The 25,192-nt window shown below is 49.5% G+C and overlaps 1 protein-coding gene across 2 annotated transcripts in view; it reads right to left on the reverse strand.

Annotated features, from left to right (window-relative positions):
* Positions 1-649: 649 nt before the first annotated feature.
* Positions 650-25,192, reverse strand: part of LOC135275108 (KRAB domain-containing protein 4-like) — a 33,771-nt gene continuing 9,228 nt past the window's right edge. The window contains exons 4-9 of one of the 2 annotated variants that reach the window (XM_064376475.1): positions 25,011-25,052; positions 20,315-20,398; positions 17,618-17,743; positions 16,801-16,902; positions 8,968-9,028; positions 650-669 (exon numbers count right to left, since the gene is read on the reverse strand). In XM_064376475.1, coding sequence (XP_064232545.1) covers positions 8,979-9,028; positions 16,801-16,902; positions 17,618-17,723 — 258 coding nt within the window. In that variant the 5' untranslated portion in view covers positions 17,724-17,743; positions 20,315-20,398; positions 25,011-25,052 and the 3' untranslated portion in view covers positions 650-669; positions 8,968-8,978. Of the gene's footprint in view, positions 670-8,368; positions 9,029-16,800; positions 16,903-17,617; positions 17,744-20,314; positions 20,399-25,010; positions 25,053-25,192 lie in introns of those variants that run through there. The other variant, XM_064376474.1, reaches the window with a different exon arrangement.

Raw genomic sequence — 25,192 nt, forward strand, 5'->3', positions numbered from 1 at the left:
TTGTAGTTCTTTAAGGAATATTTAAAGGAGCATAAAGTCTTAAGAATTGGGGTATATGAAGAAAAAGAGGAGGAGAAGAACGTGTCTCAGTTGAGTGCCTCCAGAGGAAGGCAGGATGGTTGACTTTGGCTGGGTGTGCAGATGGATGAGATTCTAGTAATTTAGGGCAGTATTGACCATGAAGATGATTTATTGCAGGTACCGAGATTGATGGTAACTGATGGTAAATGCCAAGGGGCACTGTTAGGGAAGGATCCAACAGAATTCAAAGCAGTTGACTACAGCACAAGGCTGGAGCCTCTGGCTCTCTGAGGTTCCAGGGCCAGAACCCCAAGTCAGGGGGACATTGAGAAGAGGCACAAACTTGGAGAAAAAAGGATAGCATAACTAATTCCCTCACTTACAGTAATTCAGCAAACAACACAGATAAACAGACCTCACATCTTCGATTCTGGGAAACTGAGTTTAGTGGAGTTGCTGAAATGACACTGGGATTAGAGGATGACACAGAGCCTGCCTGGGGCAGGAGGGTTGTCAGCCAGGACGTGGTGTATGCGTGCAGCCTTGGAGGATGACCGGAACTTTCGAGACAGCCTGCGCACAGTCATGTGAGTCCCTTACTCCAATCCGGGACAGGGGAAGGGAACAAAAGACGATGCTGGATGTGACCTTGTGAAAGACCACAAGTGCCATGCTAAGGAGTGTGGATTCGACCCTGATGGCTGAGAGGGATGGTTAAGCAAAGAATTGGTATCTGTGGATCAGAAAGTGCCGTTCTGATTGGTGGTGTGGAAATGTGATTCAGAGGTTGGCTGGAGCCTGGAGGATCAGGAGTGTCTGTTAGGAAAGAGAAAACAGGGCCAGGCACAGCAGATCACACCTGTAATGCCAGCACTTTGGGAGGCCAAGGTGGGTAGATCACTTGAGGTCAGGAGTTTGAGACCAGTTGGGTCAACAGGGTGAGACCCTGTCTACTAAAAACACAAAAATTAGCCAGGTGTGGTGGTGGGCACCTGTAATACCAGCTACTCCGGAAGCCGAGGCAGGAGAATTGCTTGAACCTGGGAGGTGGAGGTTGCAGCGAGCCGAGATTGTACAACTGCACTCCAGCCTGGGTGACACAGTGAGACGCTGTCTCAGCAAGGAAAGAGAAAACAGAACTCAGGGAAAGAGAAGAACTTCCAAGGTGGAAGTGCATTCATGGTGTCCAGTTGCATTTGAGGGTGCAGGAAAGAGGATTAATCTAGATTGAATCTTCTGATTTTGGCATGGGACAGCTCCATGCCCAGAAAGAGAGGGAGGCTTGGGTTAGAAATAGCAAACGGAGTTTGGGACAGGGTGAGTTGGAAAGGTTGGTGGAAGTGTTCAGAAGGCAGTGGAAAATATGGTTCTGGGCTGGGTGTGGTGGCTCATGCCTGAACCCCAGCATTTTGGGAGGCCAAGGCTCACCTGAGCCCAGGAGTTCGAGACCAGCCTGGGCAACAAAGCAAGACCCACATCTCCACACAAATAAAATTAATCAGGCGTTGTGGTACACACCTGTAGTTCCAGCTACACAGGAGGCTGAGGTGGGAGTTTTGCTTGAAGCCTGAAGCTTGAGACCAGCCTGGGTAACATAGCTAGACCCCATCTCTACAAAAAATACTCTTCTTTAATTTAAAAAAACATTTTTTAAGGGTCTTTTTTTTTTTTTTTTTTTTTTTTTTTGGGCCGGGAACGGTGGCTCACACCTGTAATCCCAGCACTTTGGAAAGCCAAGGCAGGTGGATCACCTGAGGTCAGGAGTTCGAAACCAGCCTGACCAACATGGAGAAACCCCGTCTCTACTAAAAATACAAAAATTAGGCGGGCACAGTGGTGGGTGCCTGTAATCCCAGCTGCTTGGGAGGCTGAGGCAGGAGAATCACTTGAATCTGGGAGGTGGAGGTTGCAGTGAGCAGAGATTGCACCATTGCACTCCAGCCTGGGCGACAGAGCAAGACTCTGTCTCAAAAAAAATAAATCAATAAATAAAAATAAAATTTTTTTAATTTAAAAAATTGTTTTTTAAATTTTTAAATTTTGTTTTTTAAAACAAAAGTTCTTTAAAAAATTTAAAAATTGTTTTTTAAAATTAAAATTAACTTTTTTCAATTAAAAAGTTTTTAAATGTTTAAAAAAAATTTAAAGAAGTTAAAAAAATTTTTTTAACATATATGGGCTGGGCGTGGTGGCTCCCACCTGTAATCCAGCACTTTGGGAGGCTGAGGCTGGTGGATTCACCTGAGGTCTGGAGTTCGAGACCAGCCTGACCAACATGGTGAAACTCCTGTCTCTGCTAAAAATACAAAATAAGCTGGGCATTGTTGCCGGCTCTTGTAATCCCACCTACTCAGAAGGCTGAGGCAGGAGAATCACTTGAACCCGGGAGGCGGAGGTTTCGGTGAGCTGAGATCACGCCATTGTGCTCCAGCCTGGACAACAGGAGCAAACTGCGTCTCAAAAAAGAGAAAGAAAAAGACAAGACAACAGAGGGACCCTTCCAGGCCTGTAATTTCCTGAAGCATTTGTGCGGACTCCTGAGCACACCTGGAGGAAGCCCCGCCTCTCTCCAGGGTAACGTAGCAGAACACTGCCCTCTGGTGACAAATTGTAGAGCTGCTTTTCCCAGGAACTCTGAGCCTTAGTTTTTGGGTTGTTTTTTTTTTTTAAGAAAGCAGATACTTCAAGGTTTTGAGTGTTTTTTTTTTGTTGTTGTTGTTGTTTGAGACAGACTCTAGCTCTGTTGCCAGGCTGGAGTGCAGTGGTGTGATCTCAGCTCACTGCAACCTCCGACTCCCTGGTTCAAGGGATTCTCCTGCCTCAGCCTCCAGAGTAGCTGGGATTACAGGCACATGCCACCACACCCAGCTCATTTTTGTATATTTAGTAGAGACGGGGTTTCACCACGTCGGCCAGGATGGACTTGCTCTCCTGACCTCGTGATCTGCCCACCTCATTCTCCCAAAGTGCACCCATGGTCTCAGCTACTTGGGGCGCTGAGGCAGGAGGATTCAGACATGTTAAGGCAGGAGGACTGCCTGGGTCTGGGAGGTCGAGGCTGCAGTGAGCTGTGATCACATTACCACACCCTAACCTAGGTAACAGTCTCAAAAGTAATAATAGGTAGGGTGCGGTAGCCCATGCCTATAATCCCAGCACTTTGGGAAGCTGAGGCAGATGGATTGCTTGAGCCCAGGAGTTCAAGACCAGCCTGGGTAACGTGGTGAAACCCTGTCTCTACAAAAAATAGAAAAATTTGGGCAGGCATGGTAGCTCACGCCTGTAATCCCAGCACTCTGGGAGGCCAAGGTGGGTGGATCACCTGCAGTCAGGAGTTCGAGATCAGCCTGGCCAACATGGTGAAACTTCATCTCTACTAAAAATACAAAAATTAGCTGAGCATGGTGGAACATGACTGTAGTCCCAGCTACTCGGGAGGCTGAGGCAGGAGAATCACTTGAACCTGAGAGGCGAGGAGGTTGCAGTGAGCCGAGATGGCGCCAGTGCACTCCAGCCTGAGCCACAAAGTGAGATGAGACACTGTCTCAAAAAATGAACGAATGAACAAACGAATGAATGAATGGAAAAGCTGGATGAGTTGGTGCACACCTGTGGTCCCAAATACTTGAGGGCCTGAGATGGGAGGATTGTTTGAACATGGGAGGAGGAGGTTGCAGTGAGCCGAGATGGCACCACTGCACTCCAGCCTCAGCAACAGAGCAAGATCCAGTCTCAAAAGTGATGATGATGTTGATGATGATGATCTATGATTCTGCATCTAAGAGGAAGGACTGGAATTCTCCTGACCATGGCAGCAGGTGCTCTGACTCATGAAGGCTGCTCTTCCTCATAAGATGGCTGCCCCCATGGACAGGGTGGACACTCTTACCTGGTCGATATTTTCTCTGTGACTGAGAGAGAAATGGTGAACCCAGGATTGTAATGGATTTGTCCTGAATCCAGCAAAGGGGAAGAAAAGGGAATCATAAACCAACCGTCCCAGGACAGGAGAGAGAATGGATTCGCTAATCTATCAGCACAGGGCCGGGAGGCGTGCAGGGGGTCAGGTGGCCTCTGTGCCTGGAGGATTCTCATGTTGCTCCAGAGCCTTCACCCACGTGATTCTGTCTGCAGGACTGGTCGTTTCTGCCACTCAGCAGCAGCCCACTCCACGCAGAGATCAGCCGGGAGAACCCCTGCTCCCTCCAGTCCTTTTCCCCGCCAGGTGCAGCTCTTCTGGCTGGAAAAGAGGATGCCTGGCTCCCTAGGTATGGATGAAGTGGGATTTAGGAGGCGGGATAGAACTGGGAGGGGTGGGTGGCCAGGTCTGAAGGAGACCCCTTGGGTGCCTGGGAGCGCACAGGGCAAGGCACAGCAGCTCCAGCCATCTGAATTTCTGGGAGACATTGGACAGTGGTAAGTGAGGGGTGCCCAGGACTGATTGAGGGGAGGTTTCTGGGTTCCTGGGGTGTGTGGGGTCAGGGAGTGAGAAGCAAGGAGTGGGCCTCAAAAGGCTGGGCATGGGGAGGCTGGGCGCAGTGGCTCACTCCTGTAATCCCAGCATGTTGGGAGGCCAAGGCGGTGGATCACCTGAGGTCAGGAGTTCGAGACCAGCCTGACCAATATGGCAGAAACCCCATCTCTACTAAAAATACAAAAATGAGCCAGGTGTGGTGGTGGGCGCCTGCAATCCCAGCTGCTTGGGAGGCCGAAGCAGGAGAATCACTCGAACCTGGTAGGCGGAGGTTGCTGAGCGCCAAGATCATGCCACTGCACTCCAGCTGGGCAACACAGTGAGACTCCGTCTCAAAAAAAAAAAAAAAAAAAAAGGTGGCTGGCGTGGGGTTCTAGGGGCTAGGACAGGCAAAAGGCATGCCGGTGTCTGGGAGGTCATCACGGTGACCACTTTCCAGCCTGCACACCTGTCCCCACCGCAGACCCCAACGCGAGCCGCTGGCCGGAGTCCAACTGGACGGCCCTGCAGGAGTTCGTGATCCTGGGCTTTTCCACATGGCCCCCGGGGCTCCGTGGAGTGCTCTTCGCCCTCCTCTTCCCGCTCTACCTGGCCACCCTGGCGGGGAACCTGCTGATCCTAGGCCTGGCCCTGGTGGACCCCGCCCTGCACTCACCGATGTACTTCTTCCTGGGGGCGCTGTCCGCAGTGGAGGCAGCCTACACGCTGGTGCTGACGCCGCGCATGTTGGCCGGCTTCCTCCTGCCCCCCGGGGGCCAAGCCGTGGCCCCCTCCACCTGCGCCGCCCAGATGGGCCTCTTCGTGGCCCTGGGGGGCTCTGAGTGCCTGCTGCTGGCCGCCATGGCCCTAGACCGCTACCTGGCCATTTGCCACCCGCTCTACTACCCTCAGCTCATGACCATAGGTGTCTGCTGGTGCCTGCTGGCTGCCTGCTGCATGGGTGGCTCCGTCCTGGCCTTGGGCCTCACCATGGCCATCTTCCAGCTGCCTTTCTGCCATGGCGGCCTGGTCAATCACGTCTTCTGCGACCTCCCAGCCGTGCTGGTGCTGGCCTGCGGGTCCCGGGCCCTGCAGGAACGCGTCCTTCTGGCAGCCTGCCTGCTGCTGCTGGTGCTGCCCCTGTTCCTCATCCTGCTCTCCTACACCCGGGTGCTGGTGGTCATCCTGGGTGTTGAGGGGGGTGCGGGCCGCCGCAAGGCCTTCAACACAGTGGCGTCCCACCTCACCGTGGCCGTGCTCCACTACGGCTGTGCCACAGCCATGTACGCCAGGCCCCTGAGCAGCCGTTCCCTCGAGGAGGACAAGCTGGTCTCGCTCATCTACATCAACGTCACCCCGCTGCTGTACCCGGCCATCTACACGCTGCGGAATCGGGACATGCAGGGGGCCCTGCAACGCGCAGTCTGCCAGAGGACACAGGGGATGGGCCACCAGGAGGATCTCGCCTGATGCTGGTGCAAGGCGGTGTTTGTCCTGAGATTGCCCCCACTGAGGGGGGTGGGGGAATCTCACCATTCCAGAGCCATCTGAGCCTCCCCGAGGCCTACTGGACGTAAACCTAAGCGTATGGCACTTAAGTACCACCAATCCAACTCTAGCCTAGTGCTGCTGCGTCTGTTGATGACTTGTGCTGGATAGTTCTTTGCTGTTGGGGGATGTCCAATGCATGATAAGATGCTCAGCCACATCCTAGGTCTTTCTCTATTCACTGAATGCCAGTGGCATCCTCCACCTCACTCCTCCCCGTGATGATCAAAATGTTATTGGGCCAGGTGAGGTGGCTCATGCCTGTAATCCCAGCACTTTGGGAGGCCAAGGAAGGAAGATCTCAAGTCCAGGAGTTTGAGACCAGCCTGGCCAACACAGTGAAACCCCGTCTCTACAAAAATTGGTCAGGTGTAATGCTGTGTGCCTGCAGTCTCAGCTAGGTAGGAGGCTGAGGCAGGAGGATTGCTTGAGTCCAGGAGTGGAGGCTACAGTGAGCTATGATCATAGCACTGTACTCCAGCCCGGGTGACAGAGCAAAGCCCTGTCTCAAACAAAACAAAAAAATACCTCCTGAAGGGCTCATTTAGGAGTCAAGAACCTCAGAGGCACGGTCAGTGCAGGTAACCTCTGCCTACCTAACCTGGCTGGCTAACGTGCACACCTGTCAGGGCTGATTGGGAAGAATTATGTCTATGCCAGTGAGGAGCACCAAGAAGGAAGCTGTCAATGGCCTCAGAAGTCTTGGAAAGAGGAAGAGTCTATTCTCATACCATCTCCATCCTTATCTGTGGCTTGAGGCCTGTGTCTGGGAACATGAAACACAAGCCACAGCCCTGGAGGAGAGCCTCCCAACCATCCCCCAAATGCTACAGGTATGTGGGATACCAATGCCCCTAAGAGAGAGATTGAGGACAGCTTTTTTTTTTGTTCTTTTTTTGAGACAGAGTCTTGCACTGTTGCCCAGGCTGGAGTGCAGTGGCACAATCTCAGCTCACCACAACCTCCACCTCCCGGGTTCAAGCGATTCTCCTGCCTCAGCCTCCCAAGCAGCTGGGATGACAGGCGCCCGCCACGGCACCCAGCTAATTTTTTATATTTTTAGTAGAGACAGGGTTTTCACCATATTGGCCAGGCTGGTCTCAAACTCCTGACCTCAGGTGATCTGCCCGCCTCGGCCTCCCAAAGAGCTGGGATTACAGGCATGAGCCACTGGACCTGGCCTAGGACAGCTCTTTTTAAGGATTTTTTTAGAGCAGTTTAGGTTCACAGCACAATTGAGAGGAAGGTACAGAGACATCCCATTTACCCCATCCCTAAATAAGATGTACCTCATTAAGGTTATCTATGTCAGATTCCTGAGAAACCTGGGTTGAGGGAGTCTGTCTTTCCAAAATATTTTGTTTGCTTTCAAAAGTTGTTTCAAAGACCATGACACATTTCTTTCTTTTCTTTTTTTTTTTCTTTTTTGAGACAGAGTCTCACTCTGTCACCCAGGCTGGAGTGCAATGGAACGATCTCGGCTCACAGCAACCTCCACCTCCCGGGCTCAAGCAATTCTCCTGCCTCAGCCTCCCCAGTAGCTGGGACTACAGGCGTGTGCTACCACACCTGGCTTTTTGTATTTTTAATAGAGACGGGGTTTCACTATGTTGGCCAGGCTGGTCTCGGACTCCTGACCTCAGGTGATCTGCGCACGTTGGCCTCCCAGAGTGCTGGGATTGCAGGTGTGAGCCACTGCGCCCAGCCTGATTGTTCCGTTTCTTAACTGGGATATGAATATAGCCAGTTCAAATTCTAACTTAGATGAGATACAGGTCAGTGCATATGGACTCAGCCAGGTAAACTCTTGCCCTACCCAGAGCCCAAGGAGAGACAGACAAGCTTTCTGTCTCCAGTCTGCCTTCTCCCTGGAAGTACAGCTTGTGTAGAAAGTTCTGCACTTACGAGTTACTTCAGAGCCACTTCTCTGTCTCGTGTAGCCCCCAAGGTCTTGTTTGTTACCCTTCCATACCCTTTCACGTTCAAGCTTCTAAGTAAACAAAAACCCATAGAACAGCTACAGCATCGACTCACGAAGTTTATTTCTGGCTTTCGGTACCCTCTACATAGCTGGCACCTGGAAACTTACTTTCCCGAGAGCTGAGTGACGCATCAAAAAGGATGTCACTGGTGGTGGTTCATCATGGCTGGTTGTTTTTGGTGGAAAGGTTTTCACTTCATTTTTGTTTATTGAGACAGGGTCTTGCTCTGTCACCCAGGCTGGAGTGCAGTGGCGTGACCATGGCTCACTGCAGCCTCAACCTCCTGGTAAGTTTCCAGGTGCCAGCTACGTAGAGGGTACCGAAAGACAAAAATAAAGTTTGTGAGTTGACGCTGTAGCTGTTCCATGGGTTTGATTTCATTTACTTAGAAGCTTGAATGTGAAAGGGTAGAGAAGGGTAACAAAGGGTAAGTGATTCTCCCACCTCAGCCTCCCGAGTAGCTGGGCCTGCAGGCACGTGCCACAGAGCCTGGCTGCTTTGTTGTTGTTGTTGTGGGTTCAGACAGGGTCTTACCATGTTGCCCAGGCTGGTCTTAAACTCTTGGGCTCAAGTATCCACCTTGACTTTCCCAAGTGCTGGGATTACAGGCATGAGCCACTGCCCGGTGATTTTCACTTTAGACAGTCCATGGTATTGCCAGAAAAGGGAATCCCCATATGGAAATAGAACTTTTGAGATGGAGTCTTGCTCCATCACCCAGGCTGGAGTGCAGGGGTGCGATCTCAGCTCACTGCAACCTCTGCCTCCTGGGTTCAAAAGATTCCCCTGCCTCAGCCTCCCGAGTAGCTGGGACTACAGGTGCCCAACACAATGCCTGGCTAGTAGAGATGGGTTTTCACCAGGCTGGTCTTGAATTCCTGACTTCAGGTGATCCACCCGCCTCCCTCTCAGTGTTGGGATTACAGATATGAGTGACCGCGCCCAGCAGGAAATAAAACTTACGCACTAGTTGATTACGAGTTACCAGATGTCATGAAGTTGTTAGCTTCCAGGCTCCAGAGTTCTGTAATATGTGACAAACAACAGAAGAAGTGGTGTGAGGTGCTGCAGTAGACCTCTGGTTTAATAATGCATTCATCTTATTCTCACTATATATCACAAACACAGAAGGGCATAATTTAGCATAGAAAGCCTCGATAGATATTGTACATATTATGACATATGTCTACAAATTCACAATTGTGCTCTGTTCACCAGTGCAACTCAAAAACAAAAATTACCTGTGGCACAGTCAGGAACACACCCCTGTGTTCCTCTGGGGTGGTTCTGATGCTTTTTAGATTCGTTTGTCTTAATGATTTCATTTCTTCCCATAGCATGGGCAATAAGAATTAAACTCCATCTCAAAAGAAAAAAAAAGCTTCCTATCCACAGTTGTCTTTAAGTATATCGTGGCCGGGCGCAGTGGCTCAATCATGTAATCCCAGCACTTTGGGAGGCCGAGGTGGGTGGATCATGAGGTCAAGAGTTTGAAACCAGCCTAGCCATCATGGCGAAACCCCGTTTCTACTAGAAATACAAAAGTTAGCTGGGTGTGGTGGCGCATGCCTGTAGTCCCAGCTACTAGGAGGCTGAGGCAGGAGAATCGCTTGAACCCGGGAGGTAGAGGTTGCAGTGAGCCGAGATCGCACCACTGCACTCCAGACTGGGTGACAGAGTAAGATCTGTCTCAAAAAAATAAAAATTATCCTACAAAAATAGATCATTCTAGCACACCATGACCCTTCCAGCATTAGTTTTAAACAGACTGTTTTTTTAAAGACTGAGTCTCACTCTGTTACTCAGGCTGGAGAACAGTGGTGCAATCCTGGCTCACTGCAACCTCCGCCTCCCGTGTTCAAGCAATTCTCCTGCCTTAGCCGCCCAAGTAGCAGGGGTTACAGGCACCCACCATGCCTGGCTAATTTTTTGCACTTTTAGTAGAGACGCGGTTTCACCATGTTGGCCAGGCTGGTCTTTTTTTGTTTTTGTTTTGTTTTGTTTTTGAGACAGGGTTTTGCTCTTGTTGCCTAGGCTGGAGTGCAATAATGGTGTTATCTTGGCTCACTGCAACCTCCACCTCCCAGGTTCAAGTGATTCTTCTGCCTCAGCCTCCCAAGTAGCTGGGATCACAGGTATGGATCACAGGTATGCGCCACCACACCCAGCTAATTTTTCGTATTTTTAGTAGAGACATTTTTTCCATGTTTGGCAGGCTGGTCTCGAGCTACCTGCCTCAGCCTCCCAAAGTGCCGGGATTACAGGTGTGAGCCACCTCGCTCAGCCGACTATGTTTTTCTTAAGCCACCAAATTGGCAGAATTTCATCCTGATATGGGAACTCTGCCTAGGTGGCGTCATAGTTTTGGTGGAGGGCTCTTCCCTGATGTCCCTCCTGGATGTTTGGTGGCTGCATGATGTGACTTGGTGACAGTCCTGCCATCTCCTCTTCACCCATGCAGCTTTTCCCTGGTGTGGAGCTGATGATGTCGGGTGACGTTCGCCTTCTGGGAGATCTTCCCACCGTGTGAGCACTGGTAGGGCTTCTCCCCGTGTGAGTCCTCTGATGCAGGATAAGGTATGATTTCTGGAAAAAGGCCTTTCCACAGTCACTGCAGCCATAGGGCTTCTCTCCTGTGTGGACTCTGTAGTGGATGATGAGGCACGTTTCCGGGAGAGGGACCTCCCGCATTCCCTGCAGCCATAGGGCTTCTCTCCCGTGTGGGAGCGATGGTGCTCGATGAGGCGTGACTTGTGGGAGAAGGTTTTCTCACACTCCGAACACTGGTAACGCTTTGCTGTGGCAGGGGAGGTCCCAGGGACAGAGAGACCTGGCTTCTGGAAGATCGTTTTACCATGTCTGCTGGCTCTACTGGGTTTCTCTTTTGTGTGAATTCCCTTTCTGTTGGGGCAAACCTTCCTGAAACCACTCCCTCGTTCACTGCACCCAAAGGATATCTCCCCAGTGTGGACCCCGTGATGTACCATGAGGTCCAATCTGCAGGAGAAGGCTTTCCTACACTTTGTGCCTGCGTGGGGTTTCTCACTACTGGCTCCCTGATCTGCCTGAAGGCCTGCGTTATAGCTTAAAGCTTTTCTACACTGGTCACATTCACGTGGATTCACTCCTGAAGGTGGAGTTTCAAGCTTCGAATAGAGAAACAAGTTCCCACGGTTGTCACACTCAAAGCTCCTCCTTGCCAGGTAGGCGTTAGGAGTGAGGTCCAGGTGGACTTTCCACACGAGTCACACGTGTGACCTCCTGTTTGGAGGGAACGAGGTTTGTGTTTTGATGTTTTCCCCCAAGTTGGTTATATTCATGAAGCCCATTTTGGGTCCAGTCTTTCTCGTCTAAAAGACAGCATCGCTCAAATGTTGGTCTTGGTGTTGCTGTTGTCTATCTGGTTGGGTAACAACTTGCCAAACTTCTTCTAGAAAAAATAACACAAATTTGTTTGTTGTTGTTGTTGTTGTTGTTGTTTTGAGATGGAGTCTTGCTCTGCTGCCACGCTGGAGAGCAGTGGTACAATCTTGGCTCACTGCAACCTCCGCCTCCCCGGTTCAAACAATTCTTCCACCTCAGCCTCCCAAGCAGCTGGGGATACAGGTGCCCGCCACCATGCCGGGCTAACTTTTTGTATTTTTAGTAGAGACGGGGTTTCACCATGTTGGCCATGATGGTCTTGATCCTTTGACCTGTGATCCGCTTCAGCCTCCCAAAGAGCTGGAATTACAGGCATAAGCCACCACACCCAGCTGTTGTTGTTTTGTGAGATGGAGTCTGGCTCTGTCGCCCAAGCTGGAGTGCAGTGGCACTATCTGGGCTCGCTGCAACCTCCACCTCCCAGGTTCAAGTGCTTCTCCTGCCTCAGCCTCCCAAGTAGCTGGGATAACAGGCATGAGCCATCACACCTGGCTAAATTTTGTATTTTAGTAGAGATGGGTTTTCACTATGTTGGCCAGGCTGGTCTTGAACTCCTGACCTGAAGTGATCCACCTGCGTCGACCTCCCAAAGTGCAGGGATTACAGATGTGAGCCACTGCACCCGCCATACACTTATTTAATCTTGGAGTATTCTATCACAAAATTAGTGCAGAAAAGCTTGCAGGGAAGATTCATTTTGTGATTTCAAGCCTCACTGCCTGTAATCTCAGCTACTCGGGAGGCTGAGGCGGGAGGACTGCTTGAGCCTGGGAGGTTGAAGCTGTAGTGAGCTGTGATCACACCACTGCACTCCGGCCTGGGTGATGGAGTGAAACTCTGTCCCAAGAAAAAGTAAAGGCAAGTGCCTGGTCTCTCCCTTGAGGCTGAGGTTATACAAAGGCCTTCATGATCAGCACTTCCTGCGTGCTCCCCACCTTATGCTCCCTTTCTTTTTGTTTACTGACTGGATTTTCTCAAAGCATGAGGTCCTTTTTTTTTTTGCTTTTGTTACTCAGGCTGGAGTCCAATGGTGCCATCATGGCTGACTGTAACTTTCACCTCCCGGGTTCAAGCAATTCTCCTGCCTCAGCCTCCGGAGTAGCTGGAATTACAGGCACCCACCATGACACCTGGCTAATTTTTTCTATTTTTATTAGAGATAGGTTTTCACCATGTTGTCTAGGCTAGTCTCTAATTCCTGGCCTCAGGTGATCCACCCGCTTCGGCTTCCCAAAGTGCTAGGATTACAGGCGTGAGCCACTGCGCCCGGCCATTAGGTCCTTATTTATTTTTTGGAGACGGAGTCTCACTGTCGCCCAGGGTGGAGTGCAATGGCGTGATCTCAGCTCACTGCAACCTCTGCTTCCCAGGTTCAAGCAATTCTCCTGCCTCAGCCTCCCAAGTAGCAGGAACTGTCTATGGCCATACCACCCTGAATGCGCCTGATCCCGTCTGAGTAGCTGGGACTACAGGCACATGCTACCACACCCAGCTAATTTTTGTATTTTAGTAGAGATGGGGTTTCACCATGTTGCCCAGACTGGTCTCGAACTCTTGAGCTCAGGCAGTCTGCCCACCTCAGCCTCCCAAAGTGCTAGGATTACAGATGTGAGCCATCGTACCAGGCTGTAGGTCTTTATTGTTAAAGAAATTACCTTAGAGCTAGAGGTCTTTTCTGCAGTGACTTATTCTCACATGGACTTACGGATCTTTATGATGTCCAGCAGAAGAACACTAGAGTACACACAAGCCATCCTGGCCTCAGTCAGATTCCCTGCTGTCTCCTGATGCCTGTATTACCACTTTGATGATTTTGTATTGAAAACAGGGTCTCACTTGAGCCTCAAACTCCCAGGCTCTGGCGATCCTCCCACCTCAGCCTCCCAATTAGCTAGGGCGACAGGTCCATGCCACCATGTGCAGCTAGGTTTTAAAATTGTTTTTGTAGATACGGGGGTCTCACTATGTTGCCCAGGCTTGTCGTGACCTTCTGGGCTCAAGTGATCCTCCTGCCTCCCAGTTAGCTGGGATTATAAAGATTAGCCAGGCATGGAGGCTCATGCCTAGGTTTTTTTTTTTTCCCAGTAGAGATAGAGTTTTACTATGTTGCCCAGGTTAGTCTCAAAGTCCAGGCCTCAAGCGATTCTTTTGGCTCAGCCTCCCCAAATGCTGAGATTACAGGCATGAGCCACCACACCTGGTGTATCTTCATTTGCATTTTAAACGAAAGACGCTACCTTCTGCCTCACCTCTGGTGCTTATGTCCAGTCAAGGGTGTCACTCCTCTGTTAGGGGTTAGAAGTTCCTGGCCGGGTGTGGTGGCTCATGCCTGTAATCCTAGCACTTTGGGAGGCAGAGGCAGGCAGATCACCTGGGGTCAGGAGTCTGAGACCAGCCTGGCCAACATGGTGAAACCCCAACTCTATTAAAAATACAAAAATTAGCCAGGCATGGTGCATGCACCTATAATCCCAGCTACTGGGGAGGCTGAGGCAGGAGGACTGCTTGAGCCTGGGAGGTAGAGGTTGCCATGAGCTGAGATCGTGCCACGGCATTCCAGGCTGAGCAACAAACACTCTGTCTCAAAAACAAAAAAAAGTTCTGGACTATAATTGACAGCTGCCATGCCTGGAGTGTTTAGTTATTTGATTCCATTACTGGTGCTAGCTGATCTTCAATTTTTTTTTTTTTTTTTTTTTGAGACAGGGTTATTCTCTGTTGCCCAAACTTGGAGGAACCCCAGCTCATTACAGCCTCAACCTCCTGTGCTCAAGTGATCCTCCCCGCTCAGCCCCCTGATTAAATGAGGCTACAGGTGCATGCCACTATGCCTGGCTAATTTTTGTATTTTTAATAGAAATGGGGTTTTGCCATGTTGACCAGGCTGGTCTCAAACTCCTAACCTCATGTGATCTGTCTGCCTCAGCCTCCCAATGTGCTGGGATTACAGGTGTGAGTCACTGAGCCTGGACCCTGAACAAGCATTTAATAGGATAGATGGTGCCAGCTGCAAATAACCCAGCCCCTTTGTTTTCTGTGGCAGAAACTTGCTGATCAGCATGAATCAATGCCACACAAGGGTGAGCTGGGAGGGAGACAGCAGTGATTTAAACTCATCAAGTTGGCCAGGTGTGGTGGCACATACCTGTAATCCCAGCACTTTGGGAGGCCGAGGTGGGCAGATCACAAGGTCAAGAGATCGAGATCATTCTGGCCAAAATGGTGAACCCATGTCTCTACTAAAAAGACAAAAATTAGCCAGGCGTGGTAGCACATGCCTGTAGTCCCAGCTACTCGGGAGGCTGAGGCAGAAGAATCACTTGAACCCGGGAGTGGGAGGTCACAGTGAGCCAAGATGGTGCCACTGCAGTCCAGCCTGGTGACAGAATGAGACTCCATCTCACAAGAAATTTAAAAAATCCAAGTCATCAAGTTACGCTAAAGGACAGGAATGACTTTCACCAGTTTGCGGGTGTGACGAAGAGAATGGGGACTGAATTATACATGTAGCAAATGATTTTGAGGCATTTCATGGTGAAAGAAAAAGATGAAAAGTAAAACAAATGGCACAAAATAACAGCTCTTTTAACATAGGGGAGATAAATGAAATCTCTGAACACAAGAGAAAGCCTGTCTTATAACCACAGGGAAAAGACTGAAGATCCTACAGGAAGACTTAGCAACCAAGGTCTTAGTGGGGACGGCAGAGCAGAATAAAAGGACAAATGAAAATAGACGGTCGGGCATATGGATCATGCCTGTAGTCCCACCTCAGGAGGCTGAGGCAGGAGCATCCCTTGAGCCCAGGAGTTCGAGAACACCCTGGACAACATAGGGAGACCCCATCTCTACAAAAATAAATAAAAAATTGGCTCTGTGTGAAGGCGTGTGCCTGTAGTACCATCTACTCAGGAGGCTGAAGTAAGAGGATCACTTGAGCCCAGGAGTTGGAGGCTGCAGTGACCTATGATCACTCCATTGCACTCCAGTCTGGATGACAGAGCAAGACCTTGTCTCAAAGAGGGCCAGGTGCAGTGGTTCAAGTCTGTAATCCCAGCACTTTGGGAGGCCGAGGCGGGTGGATCACGAGGTCAAGAGATCGAGACCATCCTGGTCAACATGGTGAAACCCCGTCTCTACTAATACAAAAAATTAGCTGGGCACGGTGGCGCGTGCCTGTAATCCCAGCTACTCAGGAGGCTGAGGCAGGAGAATTGCCTGAACCCAGGAGGCGGAGATTGCGGTGAGCCGAGATCGCGCCATTGCGCTCCAGCCTGGGTATCAAGAGCGAAACTCCGTCTCAAAAAAAAAAAAAAAAAAAAATTATATATATATATATACACACACACACACATATACACAAAAATTAGCTGAGTATGGTGGCACACACTTGTAATCCCAGCTAAGCAGGAGGCCGAAGCAGGAGAATCACTTGAACCCAGTAGGCAGAGGTTGCAGTGAGTCGAGATCACACCACTGCCCTGCAGCCTGGGTGACAGAGCCAGACTCTGTCTCAAAAAGAAAGAGAAAAGAGACTATGCCTTTCTCTAAAAAACAGGAACAGGAAAGGAATTGTGCAGTGATGTGTGCAAGTGGCAGGATCATCGAGCATCTCAAGGTTTAGGGCCGAATGTCCTAAGCAAAGATGTCAGCTTCTTGCAAATATCTGAGGCTTTTTTTTTTTTTTTTTTTCTTTTTTGGAGACAGAATCTCGCTCTGTTGCCCAGGCTGGAGTGCAATGGTGCAATCTTGGCTTATAACCTCTGCCTCCCAGGTTCAGGCCATTCTCCTGCCTCAGCCTCCCAAGTAGCATGCCACCATGCCCAGCTAATTTTTGTATTTTTAGTAGAGATAGAGTTTCACCATGTTGGACAGGATGGTCTCGATCTCCTGACCTCAGGTGATCCAGCTACCTTGGCCTCCCAAAGTGCTGGGATTACAGGCATGAGCCGTTATGCTGGAACAAGATCCCAGGCTTTTAAGAACAGTTGCCTGAAGCAAGAGAACATCCAACCAGGTGTGGTGGCTCACACTTACAATCCCAGCACTTTGGGAGGCCGAGGTGGGTGGATCACTCGTGGTGAGGAGTTTGAAACCAGCCTGACCAATATGGCGTAAACCCCACCTCTACTAAAAACACAAAATTAGCTGGGTGTGGTGGTGGGCGCCTGTAATCCCAGCTACTCGGGAGGCTAAGGCAGGTGAACTGCTTGAACCCGGGAGGTGGAGGTTGCAGTGAGCTCAGATTGCACCACTGCACTCCAAACTGGGCGACAGAATAAGACTCGTTCTCAAAACGAGAGAACATCCAGGGTTCTGCTTTGTAGACTTCCAGGAGCCTCACACCCCAGCCCCTGTAGGCCACCCGCTCACCTGCGAAATGCCATGTGCCCATCTCCTCCTCTTCCTCCTCCATCCATAGCTCTTTCCCCTGCTCCAACCTGAAGATCACAGCTGGTTTGCCAACTTGACACCCTGTTTGGGAGAAACAGTTATCAGATTTGTGCTGAGCCAGCTGGGCCTTCCCAGCAAATGGACTGTTAGTTCAGCCTGCAGAACAAAAGGTGGACATCTCAGCCACGGAAAAGCTGATTCACTTGGGAGGTAACTCCACAAAGACTCCAAGTGAGATCCAGACTCTTTGACTGCTGAAACCCAAGGTCAAGCCCTTTTATTTTTGACACAGGGTCTTGTTCTTTTGCCCAGCTTGGAGTGCAGTGGCACAATCACAGCTCACCACAGCCTCAACCTCCTGCACTTAAGCAATCCTCCTGCCTCAGCCTCCCGAGTAGCTGGGACTACAGGCATGCATCACCATGCTCAATTTTTTAATGTTTTTGTAGAGACGGGGTCTTGCCATGTTGCCCACGCTAGTCTTGAACTTGGGCCTCAAGCGATCCTTCCATTTCAGACTCCCAAGTAGCTGGGACTGCAGGCACATGCCACCATGCCTGGCTAATTTTTTATTTTTAATTTGTATAGATTGAGTCTTGCTATGTTGCCCAGTCTGGTCTTGAACCCGTGGCCTCAAGCAATCCTCCCACCTCAGCCTCCCAAAGTGCTGGGATCACAACCATGAGCCACCACGCCTAGCCTAGCACTTTTAGTGCACGAGAGGCTTCCCAGTTTTATACAACTAAGAAAAGAAAGAGGTCATGTAACCCGAGGAACACTGGGAACCCTTCCTCACCCACAGAGAGCAGGTGGCTGCAGTCCTCCAGCATCACGTCCTGGTCCAGGGTCCTCTGCTCCAGGTCCAGCTGCTGCCACTCTTTCCAGGTGAAGCCCACAGCCATGTCCCCGAAGGACAGTGACCCTGGAACAGCACATGGCTGCTTAATGTGGAGTGGTTGGCAATGTACCATGGCAAAGGCATAGAGGAACTAGATCTTACTGCCTTCCAGGGTCGTTTTCCCCATGTTAAGTAATACAGGAGCTTAGCACACCCCTAACTTTGTACTACATTTTGTGGGAGAGAAAAAAAAATTAGGAAAAAAAATCTTGGCCGGGTGTGGTGGCTCATGCCTGTAATCCCAGCACTTTGGGCTGCTGAGGCGGGTGGATCGCTTGAGGTCAGGAGTTCGAGACCAGCCTGGCCAACATGGCAAAACCCCATCTCTACTAAAAATACAAAAATTAGCTGGGCATGGTGGCAGGTGCCTGTAATCCCAGCTATACAGGAGGCTGAGGCAGGAGAATCGCCTGAACCTGGGAGACAGAGGTTGCAGTGAACTGAGGTCCTGCCATTGCACTCCAGCCTGAACAACCGAGTGAGACTCCATCTCGAAAAAAAAAGAAAAATCTCATTACTGGATCTCCATTCATTCCTTCAGTGATCAAGCATCTTCCAAGGACCTGGCATGCTGCTGGTGTTCTACTAGGTGCTTGGGGTCAAGGGCTGAACACAGAATTGTTCCTGTTCTAAAGGTGCTTAAATGTGCTGCTGCCAGATGAACACATGAACACAGCTGTATGGCCCGCTTACACTGAAGGCGGTGGTAGACGTGCAGTTACATACAGAAGGGGCACGAGGAGGACGGCAGCAGATCCAATGTAGTCATGTCAAGTGAAGTTTCCTAGGAGGTCACGGGCGAGCAGAATCAAAGATAACAGTGATCTGATGTCTGAAGGATATTCCTAGCAAGACACCTGGCACGAGCAAAGGAGGCACAGAAAAGTCTGGTAGGAACTAGGAAGAGAATGAAATGCAGGGTATAAGGGGTGTGTGGGAGAGGGAGAGCGCCCACGAGCATCTCACAGAAGTGACTGTTTTCCCTGTAGGAAATGGGGACTCCCACATCATGGTAATTAAGGGAGGGAACTACAGATGATCTGATGTGGAAAAAAGGTGAGAGCCAGCGGAAGGGAGGATAACAGAAGATCAGTTAGCACACGATTCTAATCCTCAATGTAAGATAGTGCTCAGCAAGGCAGCAGCAAGGGAAATGCAGAGAAGGGATTCCACAGATGGAGGACCGGGCTGGGCCTCCCTCACCCCTCCCATCCCCTCGCTCCATGAATTAGAGATACCCATTTAAATATTTTCAATTTATATCTATTAGGAGAAAATATAAGAGGGTATATCTAGATGCCTGTATATATATGTGTGTGTGAAAGTAAATATATATGTGTATAAATGTATATATGTGTATACATGTGTGTGTATATATATAGATAGATGAGAGAGAGAGAGAGAGAGCTCCTCTTTTTTTGAGACAGGGTCTCACTCTGTCCAGGCTAGAGTGCAGTGGTGTGATTACGGCTCACTGCAGCCTCTACCTCCTGGGTTTAAACCATCCTCTCGCCTCGCGCCCCCACTCCCCAGTAGCTGGGACTACAGGCATGTGCCACAATGCTAGGCTAATTTTATTTAAATTTTTTGTAGACATGGGGTCTCATTATGTTTTGTTTAATGAAAGTTTAAATAATTGGAATGAGGCTGGGCAGAGTGGCTCACGTCTGTAATCCCAGCACTTTGGGAGGCTGAGGCAGGAGAATCACTGAGGTCAGGAGTTTGAGACCAGCCTGGCCAACATGGTGAAACCTCATCTCTACTAAAAATACAAAACAAATCAGCCAGGCATGGTGGCAGGCACTGGTAATCCCAGCTGCTCATGAGGCTGAGGCACAAGAATAACTTGAACCCAAGAGGCAGAGGTTGCAGTGAGCTGAGATTGTGCCATTGCACTCCAGCCTGGGTGACAGAGCAAGACTGTCTTAAAAAGGTATGTGAGGGTTGGGGAGGCTTTCATCACTGCAGCAGAGGTCGAGGGAGGATGCTGGTAGTGCTGGGATGGGCCCCACTGACACGTGCTGCTTCAGCAGGGTGGTGAGAGATGTTTATAGCCAAACGGGTGATCCAAAGTGTCTCCAACAGTGGGACAAGCACATGCAGAGGAGAGGCAGCAAGCAGGGCACAGCCTGCGGGCAGCAGCCAGGACCAGGAGCTATGTGTGAGTGGGGAGAGGCAATCTGCAAAGAAACCCAGAGCCCCAGTCACCCTAAGGAGCCTGCCTTCTCTTTCAGGCAACACTCTCATCTCTAGAAGACTCATGACCCAGTGACTCTTTTTTTGAGATGGGATCTCACTGTGTGGCCCAGGCTGGAGTGCAGCGGTGCGATCACAGCTCACAGCAGCTTCGACCTCCCTGGTTCAAGTGATCCTCTCGCCTCAGACTCCAGCACAGCTGGAATCACAGGTGCAAGCCACCTCACCCAGCTCAGTTTTTGACTTTTTGTACAGGCGGGGTCACCCTATGTTGCCCAGGCTGGTCTCAAACTCCTGGGCTCAAGTGATCCTCCCACCTCAGTTTTCCAAAGTGCTGGGATTACAGGCATGAGCCACCCCACCTGGCCTAAGCCACTGACGTCTTAAATCAATACTGACCTCTCACTCACCAAACCGCTACTGTCCAACAGAGATACGGAATGCCAGCCCTGTGTGGGACTTTCATTTTTCAGTCACGTTTTCCTGAAAAGAGAAACAGGTGAAATTATGTGTTCTTTAACCCAATATATCCAAAATACTGTCATTTTGACATCTAATCATTTTTAAATCACTGATTTTTTCATTCTTTTTCACACCATATCAGGTATGTATTTTATACTCTGGGTGCGGTGGCTTATGCCTCTAATCCCAGCACTCTGGGAGGCCGAGGCGGGTGAATCATGAGGTCAGGAGATCGAGACCACCCTGGCTAACACCGTGAATCCCTGTCTCTACTAAAAACATAAAAAATTAGCTGGGTGTGATGGTAGGCGCCCATAGTCCCAGCTACTCAGGAGGCGAGGCAGGCGAATCGCTTGAACCAGATGGGCAGAGGTTGCAGTAAGCCAAGATCACGCCACTGGTATCGCACCACTGCACTCCAGCCAGGGCAACAAAGTGAAAATACAGCTAAAAAAAAAACTATTTTAAATGGTTGCAATAAAATACAGTCTTATCCAAATTATAAAATTGTGTTTAACAGAATAATATTTTCCTCTGGTTCAGTTTTAAAATTTAAATGTAAATTATTTAAAATTCAGGTCTGCAGCCACACGTGGCTAATGGCTACCTTCTTTGACAGTGAGGTGTAGACTGCACAGAGGCCAGTGTATTCCTGTGCTGGGCACAGGGATTGGTAGACACAACTACAGTTCCACAATCTGACTGCATTCATATTCCAACTCCACCACCTAATAACAGATGTGAGACCTCAGACAGCTTCATGTCTCTAGCCTCAGTTTGTTCATCTGTAAGATGGGGAGAGGTGGATTACATGTCATTATTCCTACATAATTTATATACATATAATTTTTTTCCAGTATTCAAAACAACATATACATATAATTTCTAGTTTATATATATGTCTATGTAGTTTATTTTTATTTTTTTTGAGATGGCATCTTGCTCTGTGGCCCAGGCTGGAGTGCAGTGGTGCAATACCAGCTCACTGCAACCTCTGCCTCTTGGGTTCAAGCGATTCTCCTGCCTCAGCCTCCTGAGTAGCTGGGATTACAGGCACATGCCCAACTAATTTATTATTATTATTTAGTATTTTTAATAGAGACGGGGTTTCTCCATGAGGCCAGGCTGGTCTCAAACTCCTGACCTCAAGTGGTCCACCCACCTCAGCCTCCCATTGCTGGGATTACAGGCATGAGCTAAGCTACCCCGCCTAGTATCTACATAGTTTATATATATATATATCACACACACACACATACACATGTACATATATATACACATACATACACGTCTATGTAGTTTACATACATGTCTAGTTTATACACAATGTCTACGTAGTTAATATATGTGCCTATGTAATTTCTATGTAATTCATATATAATTTCCATGTAAATATATCATTTCTATAGATATACTGCTCATGGTTTTATTTACGAAATAATATATAAAAAGTGCAGAGACCAGCACAAAAGTGCTGCACAAGCAGCATTTAAAACCATTATTATCATCTTCAGTACACAGATTGCCCTAATAGGGAGGCATTCCCAGTAGACTTGGCTTCCTAAAACACAGTGGCTTCCATGAAAAGACAGCAAGTGAGGCCTCCAGCTTACAGCTTCATGGACAGGATAGGTGTGACTCACCACCTTGTTCCAGCCTCTCCTGCTGAGATATTTCTTGTGTGAAACACCCAGACATCCCTGGCTCCACAAAGCCTTGACAAGGAAACCCAGGCCCTGTGAACGTTTTCCTTCCTGGAGTTGGAGCGGTAATGTTTGTTCACGAGGCCTCATCTTCCTCTAGGACCAACCCCCTCCTGCCCCTCTGCCCTGTGCACAGCTGCCTGGAGAGAGGGCCTAACACACCTGAGCTAGGCTGGACCAACGGAATCTTCCCCAAAGAGCTTTCACATTGGACCAAGGGAAAGGGATTCAGCCCCTGACCACAGCAGAACTTGCAGATGTGAGAAGAGGAGCCGTGGCCATGCTACTTCTGGCCACATGGACAAAGTCCGCGTGAGAAGAAAGTCACAGAAGCAGGGAACAAGATACCTGACGATACCTGGGTTGCTGGATGCCTCTGGTGCCCGACTGCAAACCTGCTCTTCTCATGGCTTGGGTGCTGCCTTGTAGATTTTTTTTTTTCAATAGGCTCTCCCTCTGTCACCCAGGCTGGAGTGCAATGGTACAATCACAGCTCACTGCAGCCTTGACCTCCTAGGCTCAACAGATCCTCCCACCTTAGCCTCCCGAATAACTGGGACTACAGGCACGTGCCAACACGCCTGGCTAAGTTTTGTATTATTTGTCGAGACAGGGTCTTGCCACATTACCCAGGCTGGTCTTGAACTCCTCAAGCAATCCTCCTGCCTGAGCCTCCCAAAGTTCTAGAATTACTACTTTTTAAAAAAGTCCTAACCTACTTCTAGTTGGGTTTCTGGCTCTTACAACTTCAAGGATTATAACTTCTGACCAGTGCACTCCACATTCACACATCCCTAGAACGTGCAGTGAAGAGAAGTAGAAGGAGAATGCTTCCAGGCTGATGGAAAACACCGATGTCACTCATGGGCAAAGAAAGCTAACAGCCAAGTATCAAAAAATACAAAGGAACACCAGGAGCAGTGGCTCATGCCTGTCATCACAGCACGCTGAGTGGGCGGATTACCTAAGGTCAGGAGTTTGAGACCAGTCTGGATAATATGGTGAAACTCCATCTCTACTAAAAATACAGAACTTAGCCAGGCATGGTGGTACATGCCTGTAATCGAAGCTACTCAGGAGGCTGAGGCAGGGGAATCACTTGAACCTGGGAGGCGGAGTTTGCAGTGAACCGAGATCACGCCACTGCACTCGAGCCTGGGTGACAAAGCAGGACTCCATCTCAAAAGATTTTTTAATTAAAAAAAAACCCGCCAGGCGTGGTGGCTCATGCCTGTAATCCCAGCACTTTGGGAGGCTGAGGTGTGTGGATCACAAGGTCAGGAGTTCAAGAGCAGCCTGGCCAATATGGTAAAACCCCATCTCTACTGAAAATACAAAAATTAGCTAGGTGTGGTGGCACACACCTATAGTCTCAGCTGCTTGGGAGGCTAAGGCAGGAGAATTGCTTGAACTGGGGAGGTAGAGGTTGAAGTGAGCCAAGATTGTGCCACTGCACTCCAGCCTGGGTAAAAGAGCAAGACTGTGTCTCAAAAAAACAAATACAAAATTATCTGGGCATGATGGCACACACCTGTAATCCCAGTTACTCAGGAGGCTAAGGCAGAAGAATTGCTTGAACCCGGGAGGTGAGGTTGCAGTGAGCTGAGATCGCGCCATTGCACTCCAGCCTGGTGATGGAGTGAGACTCCTTCTCAAGTAAGTAAGTAAATAAATAAATAAACCATCATGGCAAGCAATTTCAGACAAGATCAGGTACATTCAGGGTGGTATGGCGGTAGACACGGCAAGCCATTTCAGGAACACACAGTTCATTCGTTCCTCTGGATAATGCCGTGTTACATCTAGGTCACGTGGAGCCACATAGGGCTGTCCCTGTAGACCTCAGTGCTCATCACTAAACAACCACAGTCACAGACGTCTGCTTTGGCATAATGCCTGCTGTTTCTACACGGGGGAAGAAACGTCACAAGAGATTGGGGTTGTGTTTCTTTCAAGGTGGCTGTGATTGAGGAAGGGGCCTGCTGCATCTCAAATACAAAGATCAAATATATTTCTAAATGCCCAAAAGAGCTTGATTTCCCCTGAGAAGTAGACACAGTTGTCCAAAACAGACAACACAAGTCATATACTACATGGAATCCACCTGTCTTTTTGAAGTGACAGGAAAGTCAGACATAAATTTACAAGGCATCTGGCCAGGTGTGGTGGCTCACGCCTGTAATCCTACCACTTTGGGAGGCCAAGGTGGGCAGATCACTTGAGGTCAGGAGTTCAAGACCAGCCTGGCCAACATGGTGAAACCCCCGTCTCTACTGAAAATAAAAAAATTAGTTGGGTGTGGTGGCACATGCCGGTAAAGAGGCTGAGGCAGGAAGATTACTTGAACCCAGGAGGCAGAGGTTGCAGTGAGCCGAGATTATGCCACTGCACTCCAGCCTGGGTGCTGGAGCAAGACTCCGTCTCCAAAATTTTATACACACACACACACACACACACACACACACAAGGTATCTCACAACTGTGGGAGCCTCTATAGTGTCTTCACCCTGCCCTTCCCACAGCCTTGATCTTCTGTTCTCTTCCTGTTTTCACTGATCCTGACTTCTGTTTGCATTTTGTATTATCAGATACAGGTTTTTTTTTGAGACAGAGTCTTACTCTGTCACCCAGACTGGAGCATGGTGGTGCGATCTCGCTCACTGCAGCCTCTGCCTCCCAGGTTCAAGCAATTCTCCTGTCTCAGCCTCCCGAGTAGCTGGGATTACAAGTACCCATCCCCACAACTGGCTAATTTTGTATTTTTAGTAGAGACAGGGCTTCACCACGTTGACCAGGCTAGTCTATGGCCTCCCACAGTGCTGGGATTACAAGCATGAGCCATGGTGCCCAGCTTTCATCAGACACGTTCTTATGAGCATCCAAAATCCCTGCTGAAAACAAAGTGTGGTTGAAAGAAACGCCTCGCTCACCTGGGACATGGTTCTTCTCTGCTGTTCTCAGAAAGCAGACACCTGTGAAGGCAGACATCGGGTGGGGAGAGAGGATGTGAGAGGCCACGCTTGCCCGGGGACTCCCAATCAACTGCTGGGACCGCCTCCCCCCACCACCGCTCTCCCCACCCTGGGACACAGGTGGGAGAAAGCCTTCTCTG

This window comes from Aotus nancymaae, unplaced genomic scaffold (genome assembly GCF_030222135.1).
Source record: "Aotus nancymaae isolate 86718 unplaced genomic scaffold, 86718_ANA_hifiasm-v0.15.2.pri h1tg000015l_0, whole genome shotgun sequence".
Taxonomy (NCBI): Eukaryota; Metazoa; Chordata; class Mammalia; order Primates; family Aotidae; genus Aotus; species Aotus nancymaae.